This window comes from Apodemus sylvaticus, chromosome 1, assembly GCF_947179515.1.
Source record: "Apodemus sylvaticus chromosome 1, mApoSyl1.1, whole genome shotgun sequence".
NCBI lineage: Eukaryota > Metazoa > Chordata > Mammalia > Rodentia > Muridae > Apodemus > Apodemus sylvaticus.
Window position 1 is genome coordinate 192,848,502 of NC_067472.1, and position 15,487 is coordinate 192,863,988.

The window sequence follows — 15,487 nt, forward strand, 5'->3', positions numbered from 1 at the left end:
ATACCATAGAAACCATGGACTCAACAGTTAAAGAAAATGCAAAATGTAAAAAGCTTGTGACCCAAAACATCCAGGAAATCCAGGACACAATGAGAAGACCAAACCTAAGGATTATAGGCATAGATGAGAGTGAAGATTTACAACTTAAAGGGCCAGCAAATATCTTCAATAAAATTATAGAAGAAAAGTTCCCTAACCTAAAGAGAGAGATGCCCATGAATATACAAGAAGCCTACAGAGCTTCAAACAGACTGGACCAGAACAGAAATACCTCCCATCATATAATAATCAAAACCCCAAATGTAATAAACAAAGAAAGAATATTAAAGGTAGTAAGAGAAAAAGGGCAAGTAACATATAAAGGAAGACCTATCAGAATCACACCAGACTTCTCACCAGAGACTATGAAAGCTAGAAGATCCTGGGCAGATCTCATGCAGACTCTAAGAGAACACAAATGCCAACCAAAACTACTATACCCAGCAAAACTCTCAATCACCATAAAAAAGGAAACTGGAGAGAGCATACACTTGCATCTTAATGGCACAACTGGAAGAAAAGGAATGAAGTAGGAGTAGGTGGCAGGAAATAATCAAACTGGGGCCTGAATTCAACCAGGTAGAAACAAAAGGAGCTATACAAAGAATCAGCAAAGCCAGGAGCAGGTTCTTTGAGAAAGTCAACAGGATAGGCAAACACTTTGCCAGAAGGCACAGAGACACAATCTAAATTAACAAAATTAGAAAATCAGACCTACCACAAGGACCTATATTGAACAAAACTGGAAAACCTGGATGAATTGGACAATTTTCTAGACAGATAGCAAATACCAAAGTTAAATCAGAGTCAGATAAACCACGCGATCAGTCCCATAACCCCTAAAGAAATGGAAACAGTCATTAAAAATCTGCCAACCTAAAAAAGCACAGGTTTAGTGAAGAATTCTATTAGACCTTCAAAGAAGACCTAGTAGCAATACTCTTCAAACTATTACACAAAATAGAAAAAGAAGGAAGACTAGTCAATTCACTCTGTGAAGGCACAGCTACACTGTTAACAAAACCACACAAAGACCAAACAAAAAGAGAACTTTAGGCCAATTGCCCTTATGAATATTGATGCAAAAAATCAATGAAATTTTCAAAAACCGAACCCAAGAACACATCAAGATCAAAAAATGATCTTTATCATTTTGCCATGATCAAGTAGGCTTCATGCCAGAGATGCAGAGATGGTTCAATACAGGGAAATCCAACAATGTAATCCACTATATAAACATATGCAAAGAGACATACACATGAACATTTTCACTAGATGCTGAGAAAGCATTTGACAATATTCAGCATCCATTCATGATAAAAGTCTTGGAAAGATCAGGAGTTCAAGGCTCATAACAAACATAGTAAAAGCAACATACAGCAAACCAGTAGCCAAGATCAAACTAAATGGAGAGAAACTTGAAGCAATACCACTAAAATCAAAGACTAGACAAGGTTGCCCACTCTTTCCCTACCTATTCATTATAGTACTTGAAATTCTTGCTTGAGCAATTAGACAACAAAAGGATGTCAACGAGATATTAATTGGAAAAGAAGTCAAAATATCACTATTTGCAGACAATATGATAGTACATTTTAGTGACCTCAACAATTCTATCACAGATCTCCTACAGATGATCTATAACTTCAGCAAAGTGTCCAATATAAAAATAAGACAAATCAGTGGCCTTTCGCTACTCAGAGGATAAATGGGCTGAGAAAGACATTACGGTAGTGGTACCATTCACAATAGTCACAAACAATATAAATATCTTGGTGTGACTCTAACCAAACAAGTGAAAGATCTATATGAGTAGAACTTCAAGTGTCTTAAGAAAGAAACTGAAGAAGATTTCAGAAGATAGAAAGATTTCCCATGCTATGGATTGGCAGGATTAATATAGTAAATATGGACATCTTGCCAAAAGCTATCTTCAGATTCACTGCAATACCGTCAAAATTCCAACACAATTCTTCATAGATTTAGATTGAGCAATTATCAAATTTATCTGGAATAACAAGAAAAATAGGATAGCGAACACTATTCTCAACACTAAAAGAATTTCTGGGGGAATCACCATCCCTGACCTCAAGCTGTACTAAAGAGCAATAGTGATAAAAACTGCATCATATTGGTACAATGACAGGGAGTTAGATCAATGGAATAGAATAGAAAGCTCATACACCTATGGTCACTTGGTCTTTGAAAAAGGAGCTTAAAAACTTCCAGTGGAATAAAAGACAGCATTTTCAACAGATGGTGCTAGTTCAACTGGCAGTCAGCATGTAGAAGAATACAAATAGTTCTATTCTTATTCTGCTGTATAGAGCTCAAGTCCAAGTGGATCAAAGATCTCCACATGAAAACAGATACATTGAATCTAATAGAAAAGTAAGTGGAGAAAAGTCTGAAACACATGGACACAGGGGAAAATTTCCTGAACAGAACACCAAAGGTTTATTTACTAATATCAAGAATAGAAAAATGGGACTTGATAAAATTGCAAAGCTTTTGTAAGGCAAAGGATACTGTCAATAGGACAAAATGGCAACCTACAGATTTACCAGTCTTACATCTGATACAGGGCTAATATCCAATACATATAAAAACTCAAGAAGTTAGACTCCAGAGAACCAAATAACATTAAGAAATGGTGAACAGAGCTAAACAGAAATTTTCAACTGAGGAAACTCAAATGGTTGAGAAGCACCAAAAGAAATGCACAACATCCTTAGTAATCAGGAAAATGCAAATCAAAACAACTCTGAGATTCCATATCACATCATCATAATGGCTAAGATCAAAATCTCAAGTGACAGCAGATGCTGGCAAGGAAGTAGAGAAAGAGGAACACTCCTTCACTGCTGGGACAAGCACTCTGGAAATCAGGCTGGTGTTTCCTCAGAAAACTGGGCATAGTACTACCTGAGGACCTAGCTATACCACTCCTGAGCATAGACCCAAAAGATTCTCTAACGTGTAATAAGGACACATTTCCCACTATGTCCATAGAAGCCATATTTATAATAGCCAGAACCCAGAAACAACCCAGATGTCTCTCTACATTGGAATGGATACAGAAAATGTGGTACATTTACAGAATGGAATACTACTCATCTATTAAAACAACGACTTTATGAAATTTACAGGCAAATGCATGGAACATGAAAATATCATCCTGAATGGGGTAACTTATTCACAAATGAATACATAAGGTATACACTCACTGGTAAGTGAATATTAGCCAACCCATATACAGACACCAAACCGGGTCGTATTGTGGATACAGATATAACAGGAAAGTGCTTGCTGACAGGAGCCTGATATGGCTTTCTCCTGGGAGGCTCTGCCAGAACCTGACAAATGCAGAGGCAGGTGCTCACTGCCAACAACTGGACAGAGTGTGGGGTCCCTGATAAAGGTGTTGGAGAAAGGACTGAAGGAACTGAGGGGAATTGCAGCCCCATGGAGGTAGTATCATATTTCTATATCATATTTATATCATATATATAAAGAACTGAAGAAGTTAGACTCCAGAAAACCAAACAACCCTATTAAAAATGGGGTACAGAGTTAAACAAAGAATTCTTACCTGAAGAACTTCGGATGGCAGAGAAATACCTCAAAAAATGCTCAACTTCATTAGTCATTAGGGAAATGCAAATCAAAACAACCCTTAGATTTCACCTTACACCAGTTAGAATGGCTAAGATTAAAAATTCAGGAGACAGCAGGTGTTGGCGAGGATATGGAGAAAGAGGAACACTCCTCCACTGCTGGTGGGGTTGCAAATTGGTACAACTACTCTGGAAATCAGTCTGGCAGTTTCTCCCAAAACTGGGCACCTCACTTCCAGAAGATCCTGCTATACCACTCCTGGGCATATACCCAGAGTATTCCCCACCATGTAATAAGGATACATGTTCCACTATGTTCATAGCAGCCCTATTTATAATTGCCAGAAGTTGGAAAGAACCCAGGTATCCCTCAACAGAAGAGTGGATGCAAAAAATGTGGTATATCTACACAATGGAGTACTATTCAGCCATTAGAAACAATGAATTCATGAAATTCTTAGGCAAATGGATGGAGCTGGAGAATATCATACTATGTGAGGTAACCCAGACTCAAAAGATGAATCATGGTATGCACTCACTAATAAGTGGATATTAACCTAGAAAACTGGAATACCCAAAACATAATCCACACATCAAATGAGGTACAAGAAGAACGGAGGAGTGGCCCCTTGTTCTGAAGAGACTCAGTGAAGCAGTATAGAGCAAAATCAGAACAGGGAAGTGGGAAGGGTTGGGTGGGAAAATAGGGTGAGGGAAGGGGACTGATGGGACTTTCGGGGAGTGGGAGTCCAGAAAAGGGGAAATCATTTGAAATGTAAATAAATATATCAATAAATTAAAAAAAATAGAACAAAAGGAAAAAAATGGAGAATAAACTATATTTCAAGGTGAAATCACATTGATTTTTATTTTTCCAATTATTTTATTTATTTGATATATTCTTTATTTATATTTCAAATGTTTTCCCCTTTCCTGGGTCTCCCCTCCCCGAAAGTCCCATAAACCCTCTTCCATCCCATTTTTCCCCAATCAAAGCTTTCCCACATCCCTGTCCTGGTATTCCAGTACACTGCTGCACTGAGCCTTTCCAGGAGCAGGGGACTCTCCTACCTTCTTCTTGGGCATCATTGGATATGTAAATTGTTTCTAGGGTATTCTGAGCTTATGGGTTAATGTCTGCTTATCAGTGAGTGCATACCATGTGTGTTCTTTTGTGATTGGGTCACCTCACTCAGGACAATATTCTCCAGTTCCACCCACTTGCCTAAGAATTTCATGAAATCATTGTCTTTAATAGTTGAATAGTATTCTATAGTGTAAATATCCCACATTTTCTGTATCCATTCCTATGTTGAGGGACATCTGGGTTCCTTCCAGCTTCTGGCTGTTATAAATAGAGCTGCTATGAACATAGTAGCATGCACTCTTATTATATGCTGGGGAATCCCCTGGGTATATGCTCAGGAGTGGTATAATGGGGTCCTCTGGTCGTATCATGCCCAGTTTTCTGAGGAACCACCAGAGTGGTTTCCAGAGTGGTTGCACCAGCTTGCAACCCCACCAGCAGTGGAGGAGTGTTTCTCTTTCTCCACATCCTCGCCAGCACCTGTTTTCTCCTGAGTTTTTGATCTTAGTCATTCTGACTGATGTGTGGTGAAATCTCAGGGTTGTTTTGATTTGCATTTCCCAAAATTTCTGTGTGATCTTGGTCATTTTCTGCATATTTAAAATCATTCTGAAAGCTAAATTTTATTAGAAGACATTTTAACGTAACCTGAATTTCTATGTCTTATTACATCTTACTGAGGTTCTGGTTGGGAGTCATGAACTCAGGCTCACAAATACTGTAGAATGATCTTTGTAGGAGTTCAAACTTGCTCAATACAGTAACCTTTGACTATGTGTTACAATATTTTATTTCTTCTTATCAGTAGCTAGTTTTACAAGAAACTAGAGAAAGTTAATGATTCTTTGCCTGCACTATAAATCTTACCTCTCAGCATTTTCTATAAGCTGAAGAGGTATCGAGTACTGGAATCCTAACAGAACCTACAAGGTTCATGATGTCAGAATATACTTGGTTTGAAGGAATAGCTTTTCCTACCTTAGCAGTTCAAAAAGAACAATTGGAAGATATCTGTAATACGTTCGTGGTGAAAGAAGAAGACTTGATTATATTGACTTACCCCAAATCAGGTAAGGACCATCAGTAAGACTGATTCTGAATTGTATAAGGGAGGTTAGAGATTTGATCCTCATTCATTTTTGGTGATGAGTAGAGTGCTCTGTATATCAACATGTAAAATGATGAGATTTGTGTGTGTTCCATTCAGTCTGACACAAGTGGGCAAAGGTTATCATCTATTATACCAGAACAATGATAGTGGACCCTGAGGCAGAATCTGCCATTGGTCTATGTGGATAAGATATAGAAGAGGGAGGGTGATGAGAATGAACAGAAGAAATAACACCAAGAGTTAATGTCTTATACATGATATAAGGATAACATGTATGTGAGGATATGTGGAGGAGATGACAGTGCCAGGTAGAAATATCATAAACCTTGTCTAGGAAATCGAGTCTGAAAATTCAAGACACCAAAAAACAACATCATGGTGGTTTGAAAATGGATATTTCCCGTGTGAAAGAAGCACTGAACATTGGGTAATTAGGCTTCTGACATTGACAGCTCATACAGAAAATCCAAAAGCAGTGGAAATACAGGAAAAAACAACCATACAGTAACTCAGAAAAGGAAGCTAGAGAAACATCCACTGACAAATGAGCACATAAACACAAATGCGAGTGTGTGGTATAAATATACCCAACAGAATTTATTCATCTGAAAAAGAAGTACTCTGTCATACACTACAGAAAGTGTGCATATCAATGAAAATGAAACAATTAAATGATGAATTCTTAGAGGGCAGATGCTATGATTACATCACTGTGGAATATATCTGAGATAGTCAAATTCATTCTACCAGAATATAGAATGATGGTGGTCCAGGGCTGGAGATGATATTCCATTAGTAGGTTGCTGTTGATTGAGTATAGGATCTCAGTTTTGCAAAATGAGAATATGTCTAGAATATGTTGCTTGAATATACTTTGTACTTATATCACGTGAACATTTTGAACACTACAAGTCTGTGTGCTTGAAAATGGGCAGCACTCAATATTGTATGGGTGTTTATTCTAGTTGATGCTTTTTCACAAGAATTGTTGAAATGAGAGACAGTCACTTTTCCTTTTCATCCAGGAACAAACTGGCTGATTGAGATTGTCTGCTTGATTCAGAAAAAGGGAGATCCCACGTGGGTTCAATCTGTGCCCACCTGGGACCGCTCACCTTGGCTAGAGACTAGCTATGGACATCCTTTATTAATCAATAAGGAAGGACCACGACTCATGAGCTCCCATCTTCCCATCCATCTTTTCCCCAAGTCTCTCTTCAGTTCCAAGGCCAAGGTCAGTGTCCAGTGGTTGAGATTTTCTTTGACCAAATCCTCTTTGAACTTATTTTACCCTGACAGGTTTTGGAGCTCTTGCAGAGCTCCAAAGGTGGGATTCTCATACACTAGGTGATGCTGATATTTTCCCACATCAGACTACATTAGAGTACCAGGATGCGAACCATCACACAGCGATCCCTGGCAGCTTTCTTTTTTACATTTCCATTGAAATATTTACTAATTTGTTTTATTGCTTTTAGTCTGCATTATTCCCAAATTTAATTCCAAAGGGTTCGAAAACTTTTTTTCTGTATTAGATTTTCCTTTATTTACATTTCAATTATTATCCCCTCTCAATATTCTGCCTCCCCCTGAACACTAACCTACCCACTCCCAATGGCCTCAACTGGCATTCCCCTTCCCTGGGGCAATGAGCCTTCACATGTCCAAGTGCCTCTCCTGTCATTGATATCCTACCAGGCCAATCCCTGCTATACATGTGGTTGGAGCCATGGGTCCCTCCATGTGTATTGTTTGGTTGGTGGTTAAGTCCCTAGGAGCTCTCGGGGTACTGTTTAGTTCATATTTTGTTCTTCCATGGGGATGGAAATTCCTTAAGCTCCTTGGGTCCTTTCTCTAGCTCCTCCATTGTGGAGCCTGTACTCAGTTCAATGGTTGGCTGAGAGCACCCCCTTCTGTATTTTTCAGGTACTGGCAGGGCCTCTCAGGAAACAGCTATATCAGGCTCCTGTCAGGTAGAAAATGTTGGAATCCACAATAGCATCTGGATTTGCTAACTGTCCATGGCATGGATCCCCAGGTGGGGCAGTTTGTGGATGTTCTTTCCTTCAGTCTCAGCTCCACATTTTGTCTCTGTATTTCTTCCCATTGGTATTTTGTATCTCATCTAAGAAGGACCAAAGTATCCACACTTTAGTCTTCCTTCTTCTTGAGCTTCATGTGGTCTGTGCAATAAATGTTGGGTGTTCTAAGCTTCTGGGCTTATATCCACTTATCAGTGAGTATACACAATGTGTGTTGTTTTGTGATTGGGTTACCTCACTCAGTATGATATTTTCTAGCTCCATCCATTTCCCTAAGAATTTCATGAAGTCATTGCTTTTTAAAAAAAAAAAAAAAAAAAGCTGTGTAGTACTCCATTTTGTAATACCAAATTTTCTGTATCCATTCTCCTGTTGAAGGACATCTGGGTCCTTTCTAGCTTCTGGCTATTATAAATAAGGCTGCTATGAACATAGTCTAGAATGTGTCCTTATTACATGTTGGAGAATCTTCTGGGTATATACCCAGGAGTGCTATAGCTGGGTCCTCAGGCAGTAGTATAATCAATTTTTATGAAGAGCCACCAAACTGATTTCCAGAGTGTTTGTATTAACTTGCAATCCCAACAACACTGGAGGAGTGTTCCTTTTTCTCCACATTCTTGACTCCATCTGCTGTCACTGGAGGTTTTTAATCTTAGTCATTCTGACTGTGGTGAGGTGTAATTTCAGGGTTTTTCTGATTTGCATTTCCCTTATGACTAAGGATGTTGAACATTTCTTTAGGTGCTTCTAGTCCATTTAGTATTTCTCAGTTAAGAATTCTTTGTTTAGCTCTATACTCCTTTTTCAATATGGTTATTTGGTTTTCTGGTGTCTAACTTCTTGAATTCTTTGTAAATATTGGGTATTAGTCCTCTATCAGATATATGATTGGTAAATATCTTTCCCAATCTGTTGGTTGAAATTTTGTCCTCTTGAGAGTGTCCCTTGCCTTACCGAAGTTTTGTAATTTTATGAGGTCCCGTTTGTCAATCCTTGATCTTAGAGCATAAGCTATTGGTGTTCTGTTCAGGAAAATTTCCCCTCTGCCCATGTGCTCAAAGCTCTTTCCCACTTTCTTTTCCATTAGTTTCAGTGTATCTGGTTTTCTGTGGAGGTCCTTGATATACTTGGACTTGAGTTTTGTACGAGGACATAAGAATTGATTGATTTGCATTCTTCTACATGCTGACCACCAGTTCAAGCAGCACAATTTGTTGAAAATGCTGTGTTTTTTTTTTCCATAGGATGGTTTTAGCTTCTTTGTCAAAAATCAAGTGACCATAAGTGTGTGGGTTCATTATTGAATCTTCAGTTCTATTCCACTGATCTACTTAACTGCCACTGTACTAGATTTTATTACTATTGCTCTGTAGTGGATTTTGAAGTCAGGAACGTTGATTCCGCCAGAAGTTCTTTTATTGTTGAGAATAATTTTTACTATTCTGGTGACGCAGGAGTGAATGGGTGGGTCAGCGAACACCCTCATAGAAGCAGGGGAAATGGGATTGGATGGGAGGTTTCTGGGGAGGAGGCAGGAAATTGTAAAAGTGAATAATATTTGAAATGTAAATTAAAGAATCCAATAAAAATTTAAAAGATAAGCAGATTTTTGCCCAGAAACTCGGAATACCCAAGAACAATTCACATGTCAAATGATGCCCAAGAAGAAGACAGGAAAGGTCCCTGGTACTGGAAAGGCTCAGTGCAGCAGTGTGGGGGAATACCAGGATAAAGAAAAGGGAAGGGGGTGATTTGGGAAGAGGGCTTATGGGACTTTCGGGGAGGAGGGATCCAGGAAAGGGGATATCATTTGAAATGCAAATAAAGAATATATCATATATATTATTATATGTATTATAATAATATAAATATATGTTATATAAATAAAAAGATTATAGATAATATTTTATATTATATATAAATAAAAATGTAAAATAAAAATAAATATTATATAAATAAACAATATACATATGTATATGTATATATATATATATACATATACACATAAAACTGTAAAAATAAAATCTCTAAGTCCAGTTCCTGGGCTCTCGTGCCCCCTCCTGGACTTTGTGGGGAATGCACAGTGTACAGACAAAACATATTTACAAATATGTAAACATTATAAAAAGGATGGTAAATGGAAAAAAATCGAATAAAATCTATAGAGGTGGCTCAGCAGTTAAGAGTACTGGTTCCTCTTGTAAATGACCCAGGTTCAGTTCCCAATACCCACATTGTGACTCACAAGTGTCTACAAATCTAGTCACTGGGGAACCCACCCCCTTTTTTATGTGTGCAGGTTTCAGTCCATATGTGGTGCATGAACATAAACGTGTGCACTTAGGCATGCATGAATAAATATTTTTGAAGTAAAAAAAAGATGAATTCTAGAATAATTGGTACAAAATATAAAGTCCATCTTATTAAGAATTTTCATTTTATTTTTTTATTTTGATTTTTATATTTTTTATTTATTTAATATTTTTATTTTTATTCTTTATTAAGAACTTTTGGGGCTGGAAAGAAGGCTCAGTAGTTAAGAGTACTGATTGCTCTTACAAAAGTATTGAGTTCAATTCCCAGCAATCATATTATTGTGGCTCATGACCATCTGTAATTGGATCCAATGCCTTCTGGTGTGTCTGAAAACAGCGACAGTGAACTCATATATATAAAATAAATAAATCTTTTAAAAAATTATGTATTTCATTTATTTTATGTTTGAAATTACAAAAATAAAATATAATTATGTACATCATTTCCGCCTTCCCCTTTCTCCCTCCAAACCGATTGATATATCCTTCTCTTTCTCTCTCTCAAATTAAGGTTTCTTTTTTTGTTAATTCATGTTGCATACATATGCATATGTATTCCTAAATATATTCCTATGTTTATATATGCCTATATAGATATATTTAAATGTTTCTAATGTATACAATATATATTCCTAAATAAAACTATATATGCCTGAATGCTTCAGTACATCCTTCTCAGTCAGCACAATGTTACTTATATGTATATTTTACAGGCTGGGCATTTGGTGTTGGATAACCAATTATTATTGTAATCTTTAGAACCATCAAGTCATCCTAGTTTGGGTTTATTTTTACTGTATTATAGAAGTAGCCATTTTCCTGTTCCATTTTTACAAATCAAATAAAATTAGAAAAGGGGAATTATTACTATAAATATTTTTCACTTGTGTATATGTTTTGCCCAAATAAAAAAATATATGTTTTTAGAAACCCGTGGATATTTGACTATTTCATGTTAATTATGCCAGTTAAAAGATGAGGAATAACTATTGACCTTCATTTACATTTTTTCCATTTAAGGTGATCTATGTCATCAGAAATCCCAGGGATGTTCTTATATCTGGTTATTTTTTCTGGGGTAAGACAAACCTTGTAAAGGACCCAGAGTCACTGGAAACTTACTTTGAATGGTTTCTCAAAGGAAATGGTGAGTATCCTGTGAAATATAGGAGATGTGGGAAACTCAGAGATATTTGTTTCATTAACTTATTTATTTATTCACGTTATATCCTAATATCCATCATTCCTTTCCTTTCAATGTTCCCCTCCCACAGCTTGTTTTCCCATTCCCCTCTCCTCTGAGAAGGGGTAGGGACCCCCAAGGTATTTCCCCACTGTGTGATATATCAATTGTCTGCAGGACTTGGTGCATCCTCTCTCACTGAGGACAGACAAGGCTGCCCAGGTAGGGAAATGGAATCCACAAATAGGAAACAGATTCAGGGACAGCCCCAGCTCTAGTTGTTGGGAGACTTTCTTGAAGACCAAGTTGCACATCTGCTATATATGTTCAGGGGTCCTAAGTCTAGCTCAAGATAGCATTTTGGTTGGTGGTTCCATCTCTGAGAGTGCCAAAAAGTGCAGATTAGTTGAATCTGTTGGTCTTCATCTGGAGTTCTTAACCTGTTTGGGTCCCTCAATCCTTTCCCCAACTCTTCCACAAGACTCTCAGAGCTCTATCTAATGTTTGGATGTGTATTTCTACATCTGTTTTAGTCAGCTGCTGGGTAGGGCCTCTCAGAGTATAGTTATTCTAGGCTCTTGTCTGCAACAGTACCAGTCACAATGTCATGGATTGTTTCTTGCCCATGGTGTGTATCTCAAGTTAGGCCAGTCACTGATGGTCCATTCTCTCCATCTCTGCTCCATCTTAGTCCATGCACATCTTGTAGGTAGGACACACTTGTGGCCAAAGCTTTCTTGGGTAGTTTGCTGTTCTTACCCCTATACTAGGAAACCTAACAGGCTACATGAGGTGGTACTTCAGGCTCCATAGTCCCTACTGTTATGAGTCTCAGATAGAGTCACTCCCATAGGCTCCCTGGAACCACCCCATCCCATGTCTTAGAGACTTTAAAAAAAAGACAAAGTGAGATGTAGACAGGGTTGGCCTTGAATTCTGTATATAACTAGGGATGACCTCTAAGCATGGTTCCTCCTTCTGGTATCTCTTGAGTTCTAGGACCAGAAGTGATGTTGTTTCTACTACTGTATGTATTTCCATATATGAACCATCCCTGCATCCCCAAGATTAAGCCTGCTTGATCATGGTAGATGATCTTTTTGATGTGTTCTTGGTTTTGAATTTTGAGAATTTTATTGCTTATTTTTGCATCAATATTCATGAGGGAAATTGGTCTGAAGACATTTTTCTATGTTTAGTCTTAGTATGGTTTAGGTATCAGAGTAATTGTGGCTACATGGAATGAATTGGGTAGTTGATTTTCTCTCTCTATTTTGTATAATAGTTTGGAGAGCATTGGTATTAGTTCTTGTTTGATGCTCTGACAGAACTCTACACTAAATCCATCTGGTCCTGGGCATTTTTTGGTTGGGAGTCTAATGACTACTTCTATTTCATTAGGGGTTATGGGACAATTTACATGGTTTACCTGATCCTAATCTAACTTTGGTACCTGGAATCTGTCTAGAAAACAATTTATTTCATCTAGATTTTCCAGTTTTGTTGAGTATAGTCTTTTGTAGTAGGATCTAATGATATTTTTGGAATTCCTTGGTTTCTGTTGTTGTATCTCACTTTTAATTTCTGATTTTGTTAACTTGGATACTGTCTCTTTGCCCTCTGGTTAGACTGACTTAGGGTTTATGTATTTTGTTGATTTTCTCAAAGTATCAGCTCCTGGTTTTCTTGACTGTGTAGTTCTTTCTGTTTCTACTTGATTGATTTCAGCTCTGAATTTGATCATTTCTTCCTGTGTCCTCCTCTTTGGTGTATTTGCTGATTTTTGTTTTAGAACTTTCAGATGTTCTGACAAGCTTCTAGTGTATGTTCTCTTTAGTTTCATTGGAGGCACTCAGAGCTATGATTTTTCATCTTAGCACTGATTTCATTGTGTTCCATAGGTTTGGGTATGTTCTTCCTTTCTTTTCATAAATTTCTGAAAAGTCTTTAATTTCTTCCTTTATTTTTTGCTTGGCCCAGTTATCATTGAGTAGGTTGTTGTTCAGTTTCCATGTATATGTGGGCTTTCTAGGATTTTTTTTTGTTGGCATTGAAGACAAGCATTAGTATGTAGTGATCAGATAAAAAGTATGGAATTATTTCAATCTTCTCATTTCTGTTGAGGCCCGTTTTGTGATTGATTATATGGCCAAATTTGGAAAAGGTAGTGTAAGGTGCTGAAAAGATGGTATATTCTTTTCTTTTAGTATAAAATGTTTTATATATATAATATATATAATATATATAATATATATTATATATATGTATGTTATATATATGAATATATATTATTGTGGGAGGTGCAATGTGTGCTTTGAGGTTTAGTAAAGTTTCTTTCATGAATATGGGTGCCCTTGCATTTGGAGTAAAGATGTTCAGAATTGAAAGTTTGTCTTTGAAGCTTTCTCCATTGAGGTGTATGAAGTGTCCTTCCTTGTCATTTTTGGTAACTTTAGATTGAAAGTTGATTTATTTGATATTAGAATGGCTACTCTAGCTTGTTTCTTGGGAACATTTGCTTGGAAAATTATTTTCCATCCTTTTACTTTGAGATAATGTCTGTCTTTTTCATTGAGGTGTGTACTTTTATGCAGCAAAATGTTAGTTTCTGTTTTCCTATCCAGTCTGTTAGTCTATGTCCTTTTATTGGGGAGTTGAATCCATTGATATGAGGAGATATTAAGGAAAAGTGATTTTCACTTCCTGTTATTTTGTTGTTAGAGGTGGAAATATGTTTATGTGTCTATCTTCTTTTTGATTTCTTATAAGAAGATTATTTTCTTGCTTTTTCTAGGGTGAAGTTTCCCTCCTTGTGTCGGAGTTTTCCATTTATTATCATTCATAGGGATGGATTTGAGGAAAGTTACTGTGTAAATTTGTTTTTGTCATGGAATATATTGTTTTCTCAATCTAAGGTAATTGAGGGGTTTGTTGGATACAGTAGACTGGGCTGGCATATTTGTTCTCTTAAGATCTCTACAACATATGCCCAGGATTCTGGCTTTTATAATCTCAGGCAAGAAGTCTGGTCTAATTCTGAGAGGTATGCCCTTATACGTTACATGACTTTTTCCCCTTACTGCTTTTAATATTCTTTGTTTTGTGCATTTAGTGCTTTCATTATTATGTGAAGAGAGGAATTTCTTTTTCTTGGTCCAATCTATTTGGAGTTCTGCATGCTTCTGGTATGTCCGTGGGTATCCCTTTCTGTAGGTTAGGGAATTTTTCTTCTATTGTTGAAGCTATTTGCTGGCACTTTATATTGGGAATCTTTGTTTTCTTCTATACCTATTACCTTAGATTTGGCCTTCTCATTATGTACTGGATTTCTTGGATGGTTTGGGTTAGGAGCCTTTTGCATTTGGCATTTTCTTTTACTGATTTGTCAATGTTTTTTAATGGTATCTTATGCACTTTAGATTCTCTTTTCTCTCTCTAGCATATTTTTGGTGATGCTTGCATCTATGACTCATGATATCTTTTTTAGGTTTTCTATCTCCAGAGTTGTCTCCCTTTGTGATTTATTTATTGTTTCTACTTCCATTTTTAGATCCTGAATGGTTTTGTTCAATTTCTTCACCTGTTTGGTTGTGTTTTCCTGTAATTCCTAAAGGGATTTTTGTGTTTCCTCTTTAAGGGCTTCTACCTGTATACCTGCATTCTGCTATATTTCTTTAAGGGAGTTATTTATATTCTTCTTAAAGTCCTCTATCAGCATCATGAGATGCAATTCTCTCTCTCTCTCTCTCTCTCTCTCTCTCTCTCTCTCTCTCTCTCTCTCTCTCTGTCTGCATAATGGGGGAGTATATGTATGATGAAATGTGCCAATGGAAACCAAATGACAACTTTAATCTTGTGGATTTAGGACATCAGGTTTAGCTGCAAATACCTTTTCCTCTTGTGCAATTTCACTACATATTGATGTATTTCTATATTTGGTTAAAGAAAGTACTTTTTATTCGATATATTCTTTATATACATTTCAAATGTTATTCCCTTTCCTGGATCCCCCTTCCTCGAAAGTCCCATAAGCCCTCTTCCCTCCCCCTGTTCCCCAATCACCCACTTCCCATTTGTTTGCCTGTCCTGG

The 15,487-nt window shown here is 37.1% G+C and overlaps 1 protein-coding gene across 2 annotated transcripts in view; it reads left to right on the forward strand.

Annotated features, from left to right (window-relative positions):
- The first annotated feature begins 5,677 nt into the window (after positions 1-5,677).
- LOC127683358 (probable alcohol sulfotransferase) overlaps positions 5,678-15,487 on the forward strand; it is a 29,100-nt gene continuing 19,290 nt past the window's right edge. For both annotated transcript variants that reach the window (XM_052180539.1, XM_052180546.1), the window contains exons 1-3: positions 5,678-5,813; positions 6,880-7,088; positions 11,235-11,361. In XM_052180539.1, coding sequence (XP_052036499.1) covers positions 5,678-5,813; positions 6,880-7,088; positions 11,235-11,361 — 472 coding nt within the window. The remainder of the gene's footprint in view (positions 5,814-6,879; positions 7,089-11,234; positions 11,362-15,487) is intronic.